This window comes from Narcine bancroftii, chromosome 4 (assembly GCF_036971445.1).
Source record: "Narcine bancroftii isolate sNarBan1 chromosome 4, sNarBan1.hap1, whole genome shotgun sequence".
Classification (NCBI taxonomy): Eukaryota; Metazoa; Chordata; class Chondrichthyes; order Torpediniformes; family Narcinidae; genus Narcine; species Narcine bancroftii.
The window spans coordinates 225,215,796-225,235,979 of NC_091472.1; the positions used below are offsets into that span (position 1 = coordinate 225,215,796).

At 39.8% G+C, this 20,184-nt stretch overlaps 1 protein-coding gene across 6 annotated transcripts in view; it reads right to left on the reverse strand.

Annotated features, from left to right (window-relative positions):
- The window catches only part of nbeal1 (neurobeachin-like 1), a 353,839-nt gene that overhangs the window by 128,068 nt on the left and 205,587 nt on the right, over window positions 1–20,184 (reverse strand). For all 6 annotated transcript variants that reach the window (XR_011356411.1, XR_011356412.1, XM_069934130.1 and 3 more), the window contains 5 exons: window positions 12,468–12,600; window positions 8,948–9,067; window positions 3,513–3,816; window positions 2,487–2,572; window positions 1,290–1,379 (listed from right to left, as the gene is read on the reverse strand). Coding sequence is in view for 4 of the 6 variants with exons in the window: in XM_069934130.1 (XP_069790231.1) it covers window positions 1,290–1,379; window positions 2,487–2,572; window positions 3,513–3,816; window positions 8,948–9,067; window positions 12,468–12,600 (733 nt within the window). In the remaining 2 variants the exon portion in view is untranslated. The remainder of the gene's footprint in view (window positions 1–1,289; window positions 1,380–2,486; window positions 2,573–3,512; window positions 3,817–8,947; window positions 9,068–12,467; window positions 12,601–20,184) is intronic.

Here is a 20,184-nt window from a genome sequence, read left to right on the forward strand (position 1 = left end):
AAAGGAGAAAAAAAACATTCGTCTTAGACCTACCTCTGGTTTGCAAACTAATTGTCCATTGGATGATTAGGTGAGCAAATAGCATTTTTTTTCTAATAGGCAGACACCATTAATCAAATACTTCTGAATGTTAATAGATACCTATTGGCAAAGTAAGATCACCTGCACAAAAATATTGGGTGGCCCAACCAAGTTAAAGGTGTAGCCTGATATAGAACAATGAATCCCCTGGGCACAACTTCAGGAATGAAGGGTCCCCATTTAAAACAGAGTAGGGGAGGAATGTCTTTAGCCAGAGGGTGGTGAACCTCTGGAATTTGCTACCGCAGGCAACTGTGGAGGCCAAAGTTCTTTGGCGCATTTAAGGCAGAGATTGATCGGTATCTGAATAGTCAGGGTATCAAATGTTCTGGGGAGAACGCAGGGGACACTCAGCGACTATGAAGGGACTCTCTTTTGCTTCTCTTTCTCTCTTACTTTAAGGGCCGCTGGGCAATACTAATGACAACTCTTTGGTTTACAGCAGAATAAAGTTAAAGTATAAAATGTATATTTTTAATGTATTATTATGTGACAATAAAAGAAATCTTGAACCTTGGGAGTGGGGCTGACTGGGAAAAATAGATCAGCTCGTGGTGGAATGGCAGTGTGGTCCTGATGGGCTGAATGGCAGAATATAGGACTATAAGATGACCAAACAACTAGCTCTGCTTTTCATGCATGGGAAGGCTTGTAAGTCACTGCATTTGTTAATAAGTATTGGCAAGTGGTAGACTGACCTCTTCCTATGTGATAAAAGAAGGTCCTCAGGTAAACAGTGAAAGATCAGAGTTGGTGGTTGTGGTAAACCACTATTGTTTATGTATATGTCTGGTCGGGCACACCCATTGGTTGACTGTACCTGAGGCCCCTTCCACAGGCTCCTGTACAAAGGTGACTGTTCCACAGCCCCCTCCTAAGTGCATATGGACAGTCAAGCATATGGATGTGCCTTTGTACTTTTGTGAATAAAAGCCTATTGGTTTCTCAATCTCAGTCTTTGAGAAATTGATGATGCATCAATGGTGGAATGAGCTGAGAAAAAAACCTTCAAAAGGTAATTGAACTTGCAATCTATTCATCAATTCATGTGAATTTCCCTATGCATCATAGAGCATTTATAATCCAGAGGATAAAATTATAAATGCAACAATGAATGGAAACTTTAGACAAAACATGCACGGTAAGTCAATTATTCAATACAAAATCCTTGTTATGAATTATAAGCCATGCTTCATGAGTTGAAATACCTTAATATCCCAGTTGACAACTTTGTGCCCAGTCAGTCTCCCATGAAAGAGATTAGGTGACAAATCAAGGCAGATAGGACTTTTGCAGGCCTGCAAAAATGCATAAATTCCAATAATTATAGTATATGGATTTTAAATATCATGCATCAAAATCATTTCAGAGCTTTTCCCAATGTTAGAAAATGGAGTGTTTCGTTTCAAGCCACATGTGAATATATATATTTTACACCATTCTATGCAATGACAAACCATTCCAATTTGAAGATTGCTGCTCCATTATTCCTGCCTTCTGTATCATGTAAGGGACACAAAGTGCTGCAGGAACTCAGCGGTTTAGGCAGCATCCACAGAAAGCAATGGAGACTGGGTTTTGGCCCAAAGCCCTTCATCAGGAATTCCTCTGAGTTTCTCCAGTACTTTGTGTGTTGCTTCCGTTTTCCAGCCCCTGCAGACTTCTTGTTTGCTTCCTGTATTGTCCAAACATCTTTATAAGGAATCTTATGAGAACATTTGGCCCTTTATACTTTTCCTGTCATTCAAAAAGATCATGGCTTATCTTCTATCTTACCCAAAGTAACCCCATTATTCTGGATTCCCTTAAATACAATCAGCAACTCAGCCTCATGGGTAGAGAATCCAAAGTGATTTCAGAGATGAGAAATTTATACCCAATACTGTTTTTTCCCCCCTTTGGACCCAAAACCATCTTTAATTTCTCGTTAGCCATGAACCATTCTTCCTGATGAGATTTTGCACCTTCCTGGTGGTAGAAATTTGTTGTAAACATGGACAGTGGCAATTCAAGGATGTCTGCTACCACTATCTCGAGGGCAGGAAGTAAAATGTTCCTTGCACTCATAATTCAAGCATGAACTTTCAGGTCCAGACTCTATTTTGAAACCTAGACAACAATTACCTCAGCTGCGAGAAGAGTAACAATACCCTGGAGAAGGGAAAGAAATATCAACCAAAATTCCAGTCTTTCCTCACTCAGTGCCTTATGATCAGACATCAACTGAGAACCTTTTTTAAGTTGCATTGTTTTTTATAACGCAGGACTTAGTACCGGAGTACTTCAAATTTCTACAAGGTTAATGGCTTCAGGAAAGAAAGCAGTTGGTCAAATAGAAGTAAAATATTTAAAAGAGGGATTTTAGCAATGCCAAAGTAGGCGGATGAACTTCATATGCAACTTACTTTTGGCGTGTAATGAAGGAGTAGTTTGTTTGTGAGGTCTGTAAGGTCCGAATCCTGAGTTTTCAGTGGAGAAATGCTGTTTGGGCCTGTCAATGTCAAAAATTTCCATATTGTCACGTGTTCAGGGTCCCATTCAATCGTTGAGGGAAAAGCTCTTGTAATAAACTTTATCAAGCAAAGACTCAATCATAAGGTTTCCATGCCAGACAAATATCTAACACAATACTGTTGCCAGAATGCATGTATTTATTACCATATGTTTCAAACAACAAAAAATGCCTCAAATTTAAGATCAGAAAATAAAGGCATCACAGTGAAGTCAGATTCAGAAAACATCAATAGTTTATATACAAATTAACTATCAGAAGGAAATACAGATGGAAAAGTGAAGATTTGAGATAACTGGCAGTAGACAGAGGAAGGAGAAGGTTATTTTCCAAAGCTATTATAATGTGCAGCCTGAATGGAAAGTCTGAATGGAATGTATAGCCTGAATGGAATTGGTGGCCTCAATTATAACTTTTAAAAGGAAATTTTCAACAGGAAGACCAGGGAACTGGCACTAAATGTATAAGAGCAGAAACCACAGAACATTACAGCACAGAAAACAAGCCCTTCGGTCCTTCTAGTCTGCACTAAACTATTATTCCCTCCATATCCCTTCCATCCATGTACCTGTCTAAATTTTTCTTAACTATGAAAATTGATCCCACATTCATTACTTCAGCTGGCACCTCATTCTATACTCCCTCCATTCTGTGTGAAGAAGTTCCCCCTAAACTTTTCCCCTTTCACCTTTAACCCATGTCCCCTGGTTTTTATCTCACCCAACCTCAGTGGAAAAAGGCTACATGCATTTACTCTATCTATTCCTTTTAAAGAGGGTCATAAGCAAACTAATTTCCTTCAGAACTCTTAGATTTTAAACTGAGATAGGTCATCTTGATAACTGTGAAAAAGATCTAACTAAACAGCACTGGCAATAATACAACAAGTTAATAAGGCAGCCACATACTTTTTGCTCACCTGCTAAATAGAGAGCCTTCACTTGAAAGGGTTGTAGTGCATCATGGAAGACCAGAACAGAACCAAGCTGACCTTCCAGTGAAGTGGGTGAACCCCATTCACTATCTTGAGTTCCTGCTGAAATGAGTTTCGTCACAGATTCTGGCTTGCTCAAAAGTCCACTCCAATTTGGAGGAGAAAGGATTGAGCTTAGTGATGCCCGTCCAGAAGGGATAGATAATGAGAATGGAGGATCTGGGATTTGTGATGGAGGAGGGGTTGTAGTCCTTTGACCAGCTGATCCAATACAACACGACGTGAAAGGCTTAAAGTTGGGAGAAAACATTCAAAAAGTGTCAATGGTGACATAAATTGGAGAAATTACAAAGACTTGCATTTAATGGAGAGTGGCCACTGTTCAATAAATTTCAGTAATTCCTTGTAATCACAAGCACAACCTCTGTGTAATTTTCTGCAAAATTACATTCAACCATCACGATGCAAAAAGTACAAATAATTTTCAATTTTGGATGCATTTAGGTTAGCCACTAGGTTAAATATGTGCCAATATTTCGAGCTCTCTATCCAAGCTAACACACATAGTAGAAGAATGAGGGACCACTACACTGAGAGAGAAGTGATTTCAAAAGTGACTTCAAGCAAGGGTTTACTGTGTTTCCTACATTACAACAAAAGTACTTCATTGACCACAGTCATAAAAAGTCCCATGCGGTTATGCACTTATATCTAAGCGATATAAATTTTAATTACTGTAATTTTAAATCCAATATTCATAGGTTGATCAAAGAATTGCTGGAGACACTCAACAGGTCAGACAGCATCCATGGGTAGAAATGATCAGTCAACGTATCAGGTTGTAATGGAGGATTAAAACCATGTGCCCAGATGCTTTTTGCTTATGTGGAACTGACGACACTGGGTCCACACTCAGGTCACCTTACTTTCAGAACTAGCAGATGTAATTAAATTCAGCCATGGGGATTTATCTGAAGATACACTTTGAAATGGAATTCCACTGTGAGGCCCAGGGAAAGCAGTTGTCAAATGCAACACTCTGAAATTGATGAATTGGTCACAACCTATCTTGCTCGAGAAGTTTTAATAAGTCTTTGTATCTATGAGATAAACCAGGAAATCATAACATCCTGGTTCCATAATAATTAATCTTCTAAATTGTAGAATAAATGTTCAGTTTTGATTTTGACTGACAAATGTTAGAAGGAGTAGGCGCATGATTAATTGTTTTTGGGGTATATAAGCCTGTGGTCCTGCTGCTGAAGTTTAGACTCTCCGAGAGGTGGAAACACCCCTTATCAAGAAGGAAGAGTCCGAGCAACGTCCCGGTCAGGGGAGGTGGAGAAGCTGCTACCGGCGCCCTGACAACCTAATACAAGTGTGCAGTCGTTGCCTCGCTTCGGCAGTTGGGACCAGTCCAAGCTTTGATAAGTATAGTTGGGAAGGGCTTGCATATTGTAGTGTGAAATCAGCTTTTGAATTTGTAATAAACATTTGTATAAACTGAACTGCTCACGGTGTGTGTGTCTATTTTCTTTCAGTAGCTCAAACATTGTGACCAATCTAAAACGAACACAATGAGAGGTATAAGTTTACCCAAGACACAGGTATGAACTCTTTATTAAGACTGAGACAGCCAGAGTGTTAACTGATCATTTTTTTTTAAACTTTATTTAAGATTTTATAACATGAATAACGTATAGGATTACATTAAAAAAATTAAGAATAAAATAATAAAATTACAATACAGTATCAGTAATCTAAATAAACTATACCCTCCCCAATAATTATTACACATTAATAACCCAACTCAAATTAGTCCAACCCCCCCTTTCCCCCCCAAAATAAAGAGTGAAGAATTAATAAAGTTAATAACATGTGAGAAAAAAACCCACTTACAAAAAAAAACAAAAACATAACCGATTAAAATACTAACAAAAAGAAAAGTAATTAATACTAAGATATCAGACTTAAAAAACATATTTAAATCAATGCATATATTTAACAAACAGAGTTAAGATGAAACATATATTTAACTCAAACTTAATATAAAAAATTAGTAAAGTTAGTAACATTATCTATCAAAAATTCTTAAACAATAATCAATTCTTAAAAAAAGATGAAAAAAACTTTCTCTATAGAAATAAACGTTCACCAAATATCAACTAACTTCACATCTATCATCATATTAGTCACATAAACCACCATCTTAAAACAAAATTCAAACCTCATTAAGCATTGTACAATTCAATTTTAGTACTCTTCCACCATTTTTCCCTTTTACTCTTGAATAGTTATCCAATAAAAGCTCCAATACCACATTTAAATATCCCCAATCATTATGTTAAAATTCAGATATCCAAATAATAAAAACACATCTTCAACGAAATCTATATCTTCAACAAATGGAGCATAAACCACAAACAAAATTCAAGCCTCATTAAGAATTGTACAATTCAATTTATAACTTTCACCATTATTCCCTTCGTTCTTTAACTAAAATAGCAAAATAATATACACCAGAATTACCACTCCTTTCACCTTAAAGTTAAAGAAAAAATAAAAAAAAAATGTATCCATCCCATTCACATTTAAATTTCAGATATTCCTTATCTACTGAATAAACTTTACAAAAAAAAACCACATCAATTTTTAGTTTTTTAAACAATCAAATACTTTCTTATGCTTTTTTTTTTAATATTTAAACAAAAAAAAACCCTTCACTTTTTAATCTAATAATACAAGATAAAAGGGAAAAAAAACGGGTAGGAGGTTAAAAATACCCCCTCCCGTCTAAACCGCGCAATGCGATAACTCCCCAAAAAAAATGGGTGTGAGATAACTCACAAGTAGCAGATGACTTTCAGGAAATAGTGCCTATCCAGTTCTCTCCCCCAACTCTCACTTCATCTTAAACTAACATCATCATTATTTAATATCCCTTTTTTTTTTAAAAAAAACATTAGAAAAAAAAGGACAACTCTTCATTGAATCAGCTCCAACTGCCAAGTCACCATTACAACAATTCCTTCTTGGAGCACGGCTCTTTTCTTCCATCTCTTGTCTCCTTAGAGATCGCAGCGGACTATGTCTCTGTTGAAACTGAGTAATTGGCAGCTCTTGAGCAAATGCTATAGCTACCTTTGGAGAATCAAAGAACTTTGGTTGGTAACCATCTTGAAAAACCTTCAAAACAGCTGGATATCTAAAGGTTGCCTTGTAACCTTTCTTCCACAACAACTCTTTAGCAGGATTGAATTCCCATCGTTGGAACATAACTTCTTGACTCAAATCCGCATAGAAGAAAACTCGATTATTTTGAATCATCAAGGGTGATTTTCTCTGTTGTGCATTTCTAATAGCCACTCGTAAAATTATTTCTCTGTTGTAATAATTCAAGCAACGAACCAAAACAGGTCTTCGACTTTGACCTGAAATAGGTCTTCTACGCAAGGCTCTGTGAGCACGTTCCAGTATTATACCTTCTGGGAAATGTTCTTGACCCAGCATCTGCGGAATCCCTTCAGTAAAAAATTTTCTTGGGTCTGGTCCTTCCATACCTTCCGGCAAACCAATAATCTTTATATTGTTCCGTCTGGATTGGTTTTCCAAATAATCAATCTTTTTCACCAAATTTTTATTTTGAGTTTGTAAGTCTTCGACCATTTTGGTCACATCAAAAACTTGATCCCGTATTTCGTCTATATCTTCTTCACACGAATTAAATTTATCTCTCACTTCAAGCTTAAAAGCTCCAAACTCAGCCATCTGTTGAGAATGTATTTTCACCAGAGTATTAAACCTAGTACCAAGTTCAGTCATAATCTTGGATAATCCCTGCATTGTATAAAATAATTTAGATTCAAGATTCACAAAAATCTTTTCAATTGGAAGAGATTTTGGCTCAACAGATTCCTGCTTCTTCTGCATAACCAAAGGATCTTCTGTTCCTTCCTTCATTCTGGTTGCCTTCCTTGTAGTATGACTGCATGTGGAAACTATGACTGGAGGACGTTGGCCGGGGTTTTCCCCAGTCCATAATGTATTAAGTTCTCCCAGTACATCAAGTTGTATAGGTTCTTCTATCTCAAGAGGTGCAGTTTGCAGCGCCACCTCTACAGTTGACAAATGCATTTGAGTAACTCTTTGTTCTAAAGGCTGTTTGGCGCCCTCTTTAGGGGCTCTACCGATGTAACATAGAGCTCTACATCCGAACACTGTACCTCTCTCCTGGGATCCATTTCACGCTGAGTCCCGGTGTCTTTCCTGCAGGTAGGCTCCAGAACTTGAACTTTTGGAAAATGTAGTTTTTTGATGATCTGTTGTCATTTTTTTTTGCTCTTTTTCACCAATTGTACCATCATAAGTTAAATTAACAGCACTGAAATTATCTAAACTTTTAAAGAATTTTAACAGGCATTTCTAGACAAAACAATAAGATAGAGTCACGTCTGATCCTTACGCCATCTTGCCACGCCCTCCCCAACTGATCATTTCTGAACATGGATGCCCTCTGACCTGCTGAGTGCCTCTAGCAATTCTTCATTTGATCAAGATTCCAGTAACTGCAGCTTTTGTACTTCATTGATATTTTGATGTTAGTTCAAGTCGAAGCTTCATTAAGGAGCTTCAGAAATTCAAGTTCACGATCACAAATCTCTTGATAGAGACCAATAAAGATTATGGAAGCATTAAGCGACCTACTGTTGCAACAAAAATTAATAAGCAATATAAATAAAAGGGTGGCATGCTTAGTGTAGTGGTAAGCACAATGGTATTACAGTCCCAGTGATCCAGGTTCGAATATGGCGGGTGTAATTGGGCAGCATGGGCTCAAAGGTTGGAAGGGCCTGTTACCGTGCTATATTTTGAAATTAAATTTAAATAAATATTTTTTTTTAAATATCCTTACACGTGCAAAAACAGTTCTCAACAATCTTTTTAAATTTACTGCCCTTTCGGCCCAAGAGCCCATGCCGCCCAATTACACTCGATTGGCCCAGTAGACTTTAAAGGGTGGGAGGAAACAGGAGCTCTGGGGAAAACCCACGCAGACAGGGGAGAATGTACAAACTCCTTACAGACCTTCGAAATTCGGCCCCAATCACTGCCGCTGTCACAGCGTTGGATAACTGCTCCGGTAACCATGTCACCCTTGTTGCTCATTTTTGGGTAAACTGTTTCATTGCACACCCTCTGAAAATTTTGCTCTCTTTTTCCGGATGCCCACCCTGCACAGCTCCCCACTCAGCATGTACTCTTGACAGTGACCATAAGAAACCTCTCAATTTCTCAGTGGTCTGAACATTGAAAGGCCTCCATAAGGAGATCTAAAACATATCACTGGGATATACAGCATTTCCAACAGCACACTAAAAAGAAAAACTGATCATTTATTCAGTTATATAAAAGAACTTTACCTCGTTCATCGTGGGGAACTTTAGGGGTGCAGTGAGTTTCTGCTGGCCATTTACGTAAATGCACACCTGACTCTGACCAAAGGGCCGCTTGGCTGGGAAATGGACCACAGCTATACTATGCTGTTAACAGAAACAATCGGAGCTCAGTATTGCACATTCAAGCACTGTTCCACTTCCAGCACTCCTAACACGAGAGTCAATTCAATCACCTTCAGCCACCCATAAAGGGTTCTTAAGTCTATTTTAAAGTTGCATGCATGTCCCTTAAGAATACTGAATGGGTTGGTTGTTTTGAGATCACCTGAAACAAATTTTCTCACTTCACTGCAGTATATGTCAATAAACTTGAAATTGAATGCAGTTTTGGCTACCTTGGAGGCAATCCATCTTGACAACCAAAATCCTGGAGGAACTCAGTAGGTCTCGCAGCGTCCATCGGAGGTAACAATACATTACCAATGTTTTAGGCCTGAGCCCTTTTTCAAGGTATGAGAAAAAGCAGGCAGCCCCAGAATAAAGAAAATGGCTGGGGGAGGTGTATCGACCAATAGACAAAAGGTAACAATTGGATATGGAAAACAAGCTAGGAAAAAGGAAAGGTGGGAATTGATTGGAGGTGGGTTGACTCTGAAATACATAACCCGTCTCTGGAAGCCAGCTTGCTTGTTCAAACAGAAGAAAAGCCAGGTCCATGAGTCCTCTTACACAGCAAACTGGCTTCCTGAAGCAAGAGAGGCAGGACATGTAAGAGAGCAGCATGGCAACACTGCTTGCCCTTTTAGACTGGTCCCGCATCAATATGCTCCACCTCTGATACTACCTACCTTGGCAATTTGAAGCCAGGCAAGTTTTGACCCCCACCCCCTTCAAAGCATACACACAGCACTTGAAACGCAGATAATACCCGGTTTTCAAGCACTGTGTAAAAGGGGTAAGAGAGAAAAAGGGAGAGAGAAAAACAGAGCTATAGGAAAGATGGGGGGGGGGGGGCATGGCTAATGGAAACCAAAGTTGATGTTAATGCCATCCAGTTGGAGGGTGCTCAGATGGAATAAGAGGTCCAATTTGCAGGTGGTCTTAGTCTAGCAGTGCATGAGACTATGGACAGACCTGTTGACAAAGGGAATGGGGCAGGGAATTGAAATGTGTGGCCACTGGGAGAACCCCACTATTGCAGCGGACAGACCTAAGATACCAGTTTGTGTTTAATCTCTCCGGTGTAGCGGAGACCACAAAGGGAGCACTGGATCCAGTAGATGACCCTTGCAGATTCACAAGTGAAGTGTGGCATCATTAGGAAGGACTGTTTTAGACCCCAAATGGTGATGAGGGAGGTGTGGGCATGCGGAGCACCTCCTGCGGTCACAAGGGTAGTTGCCAAGGGATTTATTGGTGGAAATGGAGGAGTTAACTAGGGAGTCACCAAGAATGGTCCCTGCAGAAGGCAAAGAGGGGAAGAATATGGAAAATGTGTCTGGTGGTGAGATCATGTAGCATGTGGCAAAAATGGCGGAGGATGATATTTTGGATGTGGGTCTTGTAAGGAGATTGGTGAAGACAAGGGGAATTCTGTCCTACTTGCCAGTGGGGGCAGATGTGTGAGTAAGGAAGGATATGGAGGTAAGAGTTGAGTTGATGACGGTAGAGAGGAAGCCAAATTGTTTAAAGGATGACGTTTCTGATGATCTGGCATGGAAGACCTGGTTCTGGGAGCAGATGTGAAATGGAGGAATTGAGAGAAAGTAATTAAATCCTTACCAGGGACAATGTGTTAAGAGATATAATCAAGGTTGCTGTGGGAATTGATAGGTTTGAAGAAAATGTCTGTCAAGACATCTGAACGAAAGTGTCAGGACTCTGCAAGATGTACTGTTCCTCCAGTGTTTCTGTGTTTTTACTGTACTGGGAGTAGTCTATAGGCCCCCAATAGCCCTCCTGGCACCAAGGAACAGATATGTAGGCAGATTTTGGAATGGGTCAGAAATTGCATGGTAATTGTCATGGGCAACAATTGGAGAGGATTCTTCAGGATAGGATTTATGAGTATTTGGAGAGGTATAGGATAGTCAGCATGGCATTTAGAATAGAAGGTTGTGCCTCACGAGCCTAGATGAATTTTTTTTTTGAGAAGGTAACAAAAGAAATGAATGAACGTAAGATGGTAGATGTGGTCCTTATGGACTTTAGCAAGGCCTCTGAAAAGGTCTGCAAGAGAGACTCGTTCAGAAAGTCATAAGGCATGGGATCCATGGAATCTTGTCTGTGTGGATTAAGAATTGGCTTGCATGTAGAAAACAGAGAGTAGTCATGACTGGTGAAGTTCTGCAAGGATCTGTTCTGGGATCTTTCCTTTGTGATTTTTATAAATGACCTAGAAGAGGTGGAAGAATGGATCAGTAGGTTGGAGGAGTTGAGAATAATGCAGAAGGTTAGCATAGGTTACAAAAGGATAGAGACAGGATGCAGAGTTGGTCGGAGAAGTGGCAGATGGAGTTTAATCCAGAGATAAATGTGAGGTGATGCATATTGGAAGGTCAAACCTGAAGGCTGAGTGCAGGGTTAATGGTAGATAACAGTGTGGAGAAACAGAGGGATCTTGGAGATCAAATCCATATATCTCTCAAGATTGTCCTGCAGGTTGATAGGATAGCTAAGAAGGCCGATGGGGTGCTGGGGTTCATTAACAGGGAGATTTAGTTCAAGAGTTGAAAGGTCATGTTGCAACTCTACAAATCTAGTGAGACCATGCTTAGTACATAGAGTTCAGTTCTGATCACTTCATTATTAAGATGTGGAAGCTAATGAAGAGGGTGTAGAGATTTAACAAGATGTGCCAGCAGAAACATTTGGTGGGAGAGGGATGGGCAGGGCTAAGGACTCCCCCAAGCCTGCTGAACAGCAGGCAAGTTTCACCAGGTGATGTGACTGTGTAGGCCATAACAAGTTTAGAAGCCTTACACCACATGATGTCCAGGATTAAATGTGGGGCAAAATGATAGCTACAGATCGGAAGAAACACAACTTGGGTTTCTTATCAACTTGGCTTTATCAAGCTGAAGAATGCAAATTATGCTCTGGTTTTAGACACTTCATCAAGGGATTTTTTTTCTGATCAACCCTATCCTTGGACTGAGAATGTTTTGGGTTCAAGTTGCACTCCAGAGATATAATCGATGCTAACAATTCAATCTTTTAAGAGAACATTAATCTGCAGCTCTCTCTTTCTTCAATGTGAATGTAAAAGAATTCCATAGCAAAATTCCAATCTCCCCAGTGACTTTTATTCCTCAAGCAAAAGTCGCCATCACAATATTATCTTAAGAGCTTACTAATTATAAAATGGTTTAAATACCGCAAAAGTTGAGGTGTTTTAAAATGTTGCAGTGTTAGGAACATAAATGAATTTTAACACAACTGCAAGACAGGACATGTAGACTGTTATATCAGTTGACAATGAATTTCATGGGTTTGGCTATTAACACTGACAACTAACAATAAATCTTTCCATTTTTGGACTTACCCAGAGGGAGTCATAGAAGCAATGGTCAGGCAGCATCACCGTCACATACTCTTTCTTTGTGCAGACCGCTACAACCAGCCCTCCCAAGGAGGTTAGGAATGCCTCAAATCCTGTCCCACTGGCTGTGAAAAAACTAAAATGTGTGCAATGTAAAACAATCAGTTTTTCTGGCTTACAAGTTTAAAAAAATTCCACTTCGCTTTCTTTTAATTTCAGAAAAATAACAAATTTGTGACAGTCATGCACAAGTTTGCAATTTTGTATCAGTCATAAATCTTTGAGGGTTTAATTTACACTATGATGGCTATGATCCAAATTTGGCTCAAAATCTATTAAAACCACTACTTGCAGAACTGTTCTTAGATGTTGGAGTACATCTAATCCACAATTTGAGTGCAAGGTTATCCAGTAATATTAAAGCCTATTTTGGTTTAATATCAGTGGGATGTGGTATGGGAGGAGTTGACTAGGGAGTCACCAAGAGTGGTCCCTGCAGAAGGTAGAGAGGGGAAGAATATGGAAAATGTATCTGGTGGTGAGATCATGTAGCATGTGGCAGAAATGGCGGAGGATGATATTTTGGATGTGGGTCTTGTAGGGAGATTGGTGAAGACAAGGGGAATCCTGTCCTACTTGCCAGTGGGGGCAGATGTGTGAGTAAGGAAGGACATGGAGGTAAGAGCCGAGTTGATGGCGGTAGAGAGGAAGCCAAGTTGTTTAAAGGATGACGTTTCTGATGATCTGGCATGGAAGACCTGGTTCTGGGAGCAGATAAAGGATATTATTCCTATTATAAGGGAGATTCAAGATTCAATTTATGTTATGTTATAAATTTGTTTTTGTCTGCCTTAAGGCAGACAGATTCGCAATCAGCAGAAATTGCCTGAAGCGCCTCTTACAGTCAGAGAAAAAGAAGCTTTTTCTTTCTCTGACTGGAAGGAAGGTTAGCTAGTGGAATCCCACATCTTGAGTGCCAACATATTTTGAAAATCAAAATTTATGGGAATTGAAATAAAAATAAAACAGAAAATGTTGTAAATACTCAGCAAGTCAGACAGTACCGTGGAGGGAGAAACAGTTAGCTTTTCAGATTCAAGATCTTTTACTAATTCTTCAGGCCCAGTGAGTGCATCCTACACCTGTTGGAATTGGGGAACTGGCCAATGCCATCTCAGTACTGAAGTATTTATGCCATTTTCTAGTTTTATTGTGAGAATCAACTGGCATGGAGAGGTGAATGCTGAGAGTAAAGCTTTCAAAAATCTATCCACTGAGTGCAACCCTTTGTAGCAAGGATGTGGCAGCTTTGGAAAGGGATCAGAAAAGATTTACCAGGGTGCTGCCTGGGTTAGAGGGCATGAGATATAAGGAAGGATTGGACAAACTCTGTTTGTTTTCCCTGAAGTACCAAAGGCTTTAGGGTGACCCGATAGAAGTTATTAAATTTTGAGAGGTATAGATAGGCTAAACAGAACAGAATCTTGGCCTGAGGGTAAAAATATCAAACACAAGATCATAAGTATTTCAGGAAATAGCGGGTGCCTTTAAGAGTCTGTTGGATAAGACACCTGAATATGCAAGGAATGAAAGGATATGGATCATATGCAGTAAGTAGCAGATATTTAGTTTATTTTGGACATTGTGGGCCAAAGGGTCTGTTCCTGTGCTATACATGTCTTATATTCTATCTTTTCCAGGCTCGATCATAATATCTGATATTGAAACTTCTCAATGATTTTGATTAATTTGCAACTTTAATCACCCATTAAGTAGATATTCATTACCAGTTTATTGCCAAGTATATCTGACTGAAATTCTTACTTGCGGCAGTCAAGCAGGTTCATGGCACTGTGGGTGGCGCTGCTGTCCAAGAGGGCAGGATAAAGAGTGGTAGGGTAATAGTTATAGGGGATTCCATTGTAAGGGGAATAGATAGGAGTTTCTGTGGCCGCAAACGAGACTCCCGGATGGTGTGTTGTGTCCCTGGTGCAAGGGTCAAGGATGTCTCAGAGCGGCTGCAGGACATTCTGGAAGGGGAGGGAGAACAGCCAGCTGTCATGGTCCATATCGGTACCAACGACATAGGGAAAAAAAGGGATGAGGTCCTACAAGATGAATTTAGGGATTTTGGAAGTAAATTGAGGAGTAGGACCTCAAAGGTAACAATCTCTGGATTGTTATCCGTGCCACGAGCTAGTCAGAATAGGAACAACAAGATAGCTAGAATGAATTTGTGGCTTGAAAGGTGGTGTAGGAGTGAAGGTTTCAGATTCTTGGAACATTGGAACCGGTTCTGGGGCAGATGGGACTGGTACAAACAGGACGATCTGCATCTGAGCAGGGCCAGGACCAATTTTCTTGGGGGTTTGTTTGCTAGCACTGTTGGGGAAGGTTTAAACTAATGTGGCAGGGAAATGGGACCAAGTCCAGAGAGTCAGAGGGATGTAAAATGAGAATAGAAGCAAAGGGTAGCAAGGTGAGTAAAAGCGGGGAGAAATCAAAAAGAGCTATTGATTTACATAATGGTAAAAGGGATAAGAGTGTGGTTAAAGAAAGGCTTTGTGTCTCAATGCAAGGAGCATTTGTAATAAAGTGGACGAATTGAATGTGGAGATAGCTATTAATAACTATGATATAGTTGGGATCACAGAGACGTGGCTTCAGGGGGAACGTGACTGGGAGCTCGACATTCAGGGTTACTCGACATTCAGGAGGGATAGACAGAATGGAAAAGGAGATGTAGTAGCCTTGTTGGTTAGGGAAGAGGTGAATGCCATGGAAAGGAAGGATATCAGTGTGGAGGATGTGGAATCCATATGGGTAGAGCTGCGAAACATGAAGGGGCCGAAGACGCTAGTGGGAGTAGTGTACAGGCCGCCTAACAGTAGCAGTGAGGTTAGTGAAGGAGTCATGAAGGAAATTGGTAATGTGTGCAACAAAGGGACGGCAGTTGTAAGGGACAACTTTCTTAGAAGAGGATTTCTTAGAATGTATGCGGGATTGTTTTCTAAATCAGCATGTTGAGGAACGGATGAGGGAATGAGCCATTTTAGACTGGGTATTGAGTAATGGAGAAGGGTTAATTAGCAATCTTGTTGTGAGGAACCCCTTGGGCAAGAGTGACCGCAATATGGTGGAATTCTTCGTTAGGATGGAATGCAAAGGGTTTGAACTTCAAGAGAGGTAACTTTGATGGTATGAGATGTGAATTGGCTAAAATAGATTGGCAAATGGTACTTAAATGACTAACGGTAGAAATGCAATGGCAATCGTTTAAGGATAGCTTGGAGCAAGTGCAGAATATGTGTATCCCAGTTTGTACAAAGAATAAATCGAGGCAGGTAGCACATCCGTGGCTAACAAAGGAGATATGAGAGAGTGTCAAATCCAAAGAAGGAGCTTACAAATTAACCAAAAAGAATAATATCTCTGATGATTGGGAGAAATTCAGAGTTCTACAGAGGAGGACAAAAGGATTAATTAGGAAAAGTAAAAGGGATTATGAGAGGAAGCTGGCAGGGAACATAAAAAATGACTGTAAAATCTTTTATAGATACATTAAGCGAAAGAGGTCAGTTAGGAAAAATGTGGGTCCGTTGCGGACAGAAACGGGTAAGTTGATCATGGGGATCAAGGGTATGGCAGACTGTTTGAATGACTATTTTAGTTCTGTCTTCACCAAGGAAGACATAACAAATCTACAGGAAATTATTGAGGATTGGGGATCTATTGTGACAGAGGGACTAAAGTAAATAATTGTAAGTCGAGAAGTTGTATTAGTTACATTGCAGGGATTAAAGGCAGATAAATCCCCGGGGCCGGATGTCTATATCCGAGAGTGCTGAAGGAAGTAGCCCAGGAAATAGTGCATACGTTGGTGATAATGTTTCAAACCTCTTTGGATACTGGATTAATTCCTGAGGATTGGAGGGTGGCCAACGTAACCCCACTCTTTAAGAGGGGAGGGAGAGAGAAATCGGGAAACTACAGATCAGTTAGCCTGACGTCGGTAGTAGGGAAAGTGCTAGAATCGGTTATTAAAGATGCAATTGTTGTACTTTTGGAAAGTAGTGGTATCATCGCACAGAGTCAGCATGGTTTTGTGAAGGGGAAATCATGTCTGACGAATCATATAAAAGTTTTTTGAGGATTTTTGTGGATAGGGGAGAACCAGTGGATGCGGTATATCTGAACTTTAGTATGGCATTTGAAAAGGTTCCGCACAGAAGACAAGCGTATAAACTTAAAGAGCACAGTATAGGAGGTATGGTATTAAGGTGGATAGAGAAATGGTTGAGGGACAGGAAGCAAAGAGTAGGAATAAATGGGTTCTTTTCAGAATGAGAGCCAGTGACTAGTGGGGTACCGCAGGGCTCAGTGCTGGGGCCACAGTTGTTTACGATACATATGTCAACGACTTAGATGTGGGAATAGATAGCAGTATCTCGAAATTTGCAGACGATACGAAGTTGGGTGGCAGGGTTAGCTGTGTGGAGGATGTTAGGAGAGTGCAGGGTGATTTGGACAAGTTAGGCAAGTGGGCCAGGATGTGGCAGATGCAGTATAATGTGGATAAATGCCAGGTTATCCATTTTGGAGGTAAGAACAGGAAAGAGGATTATTATTTAAATGGTATCTGTTTAGGAAAAGGGGAGATGCAGCGAGACTTGGGTGTTGCTGTGCATCAGTCATTGAAAATGGGCCTGCAAGTGCAGCAGGCAGTGAGGAGGGCGAATGGTATGCTGGATTTGAGTACAGAAGTAAGGAGATCCTGATGAAGCTGTACAGGGCCTTGGTGAAACCACACCTGGAGTACTGCATGCAGTTTTGGTCACCTTATCTGAGGAAGGGTATCCTTGCCTTAGAGGGGGTGCAGAGAAGGTTCACTAGGCTGATACGGGGGATGGAGGGACTCGCATATGAAGAAAGTTTGGATAGACTAGGCTTGCATTCTCTGGAATTTAGAAGAGTGAGGGGGGGATCTTACAGAAACTTATAAAATTCTTAAAGGTTTAGACAGACTAGATGCAGGAAGGTTGCTTCCAATGCTGGGAAAAACCAGGACCAGGGGCCATAGTTTAAGGATAAAGGGGAATTTTTTTCGGACTGACATGAGGAAAAATTTCTTTTCTCAGAGGGTGGTAAATGTGTGGAATTCTTTGCCACAGGAAGTAGTTGAGGCCGGTTCCTTGTCAATATTTAAGTCTAGGTTAGATTTGGCCCTTGTGGCCAAGGGGATTAGGAGGTATGGGGAGAAGTCAAGAACTGGGTACCGATCAGCCATGATCATAATGAATGGCAGTGTAGGCTTGAAGGGCCAAATGACCTACTCCACCTATTTTCTATGTTTTTATTTCATTAAAAAACTATAATTATTTTGTAATTTAATATGCATTAAATTATCATGTAGAATAATAAAGAAGATACATAATAAATATTGTTATCACTATGCAAAAGAAAAAAAGTGGTATTATAATAAGGCAGACCTGCCTTTGTGGCACTGAAGTAGTTTATGCTATTCACTGTATTCCAAAGAGCAATAAAAATGAAATTAATTGAAAGCCATATGCTTCCATTTGACTTGCAAGATAACTGTGTTTTGATTTTAATTAGTTCAGGTTCAAAATACTTAGCAATCTACCTTCACAAACAGGTTTAAATATCTGTGATTACTTAAAAATGGGTTTAATTGCACCTAAGACTGCACAAGAGGACATGTTGAGCAACAGAGACCAATAGCTGCTCTTGCAAGTGTTCAGTGAACTAAGTCCAAAAGAATATCTGCTGCCGAATTTGGCTTCACAATAGCCCACGTGGAATAAAAGCAAAACCACAGGCATATTTCAAAGCTGAATCATTGTGCTTTTTATATTGTACTTTTAAATGTGACTTCAAACTTGCTCCACAGCTAGACCAGTCAGGAGAGATTCAAATCACTATCCTTCACTGAATTTCCAAATTCCTTTTCCAGGCACAAAAAAAAATTTGGAATGATCACCAACAATCAAAGCGCATAGCAACAAATCGGACCATTGTTGTAATATCTCATCCAACTATTATAATGCTTCAATTAAAATTTAGCGTCAATATTTTCAGGCAACAAATCACATGGAAACTTGTGAACCTCTCTCAAAGCCACACAACCCTATAATACTATAAATAAAAAAATAAATATCTAAAAAGAAACCATTCAAGAATGTCAATAGCTACCAATTGATATGGAGTTCAAGGCAGTAGTATTTGATTGGCCCTCAGGGATGGTTATTCACAGGGAAACTTTAATTAGGTAGTGAATTGCAATGCAGCTGTGTTTGAAGAACACAGAAAGTCCAGGTTCAGCATCAGTCAAATACGATTATACAGCACAGGAATTTATCAGCATCTAAACTGACAACAATAAATCACAGTTCAGTATTAATAATCTCTGATATACTAACTAGAGTAAAATCCAACAACAACTTGCATAATGACAACAGAAAATCTGAGGTAATAAATATCAATATCTATATAGTGTTGGTTAAATTTTGACAGCCCCAGAATTTGCCATTTCCTTTCAATAATGCCTAGCTGAATATGAAATATCCTCATGTAATTAACACAATCAAGGCAAAATGTTTCATTATTTGTTCATTGGAGACATTAGCTTTTCTGCTCCAGGGAAAGAAAATTACACCCATCCCACCTTTCTGAATTAAAACATCAGTTTATGCTCAAGGTTCATCGCTGCAATTACATCATTACTTATGTTTATGAAACAAGCATAGAGGGTCTCTCCCCTCAATGGCTGCACTTTTATTTCCAAACATAATGCACACGCAAAGCAAGTAATGAGCAGCTGGAGTGAGTGCTGTAGCTATTACTCAGGAGAATGTGGTTGTGGAGCTGAAGGGGCTGAAGGTGGAAAGGTATCTGAATTGAATGGACTACATACCAGGTTCTGAAAGATGTAGCTAAAGAGATTGTGAATGCATCAGTAGTGATCTTTCAAAAATCACAAGAGTTGGGAATGGTTCCAGAGGACTGGGAAAATGCTTATGTCACTCCACTCTAAGAAGGGAGAGAGTCAAAAGACAGGAAATCACAGGCCGGTTAGCTAACTTCAGTGATTGGCAAAATTCTAGAGTCCATTATTAAGGATGAGGTTTCGAAGTACACAAAAGCACAAGATTAAAAATTGGCCAAAGTCATCATGCTTTCCCTCAGGGAGATCTTGCCTGATAAATCCATTGGAATTCTTTGAGAAAGTAATGCAATGAGCAGGACAAAGGAGAGTCAATGGATGTTGTTTATTTGGATTTTCAGAAGGCTTTTGGCAAAGTGCCACACATGAGGCTGGTAAACAAGAGAGGAGTTTGTTGTACTGAGGGAAAGGTACCAGTGTGGACAAGAGAGGAGTTTGTTGTACTGAGGGCAAGGTACCAGTGTGGACAAGAGAGGAGTTTGTTGTACTGAGAGAAAGGTACCAGTGTGGACAGACAGTGTGGACAAGAGAGGAGTTTGTTGTACTGAGGGAAAGGTACCAGTGTGGACAGAAAATTGAAAGAAGTCAAAGAGAAAGAATGAAGTGGGCCTTTTCTGACTGGCTGCCAGTAACTAATGGTGTTCTACAAGGGTTGGTGTTGGGTTGGCTACTTTTTGTGCTGCACGCAAATGATTGAGCTGATGGAATTGATGGCTTTGTGGCCAAGTTTCCAGATGATATGAAAACGGGTCGAGA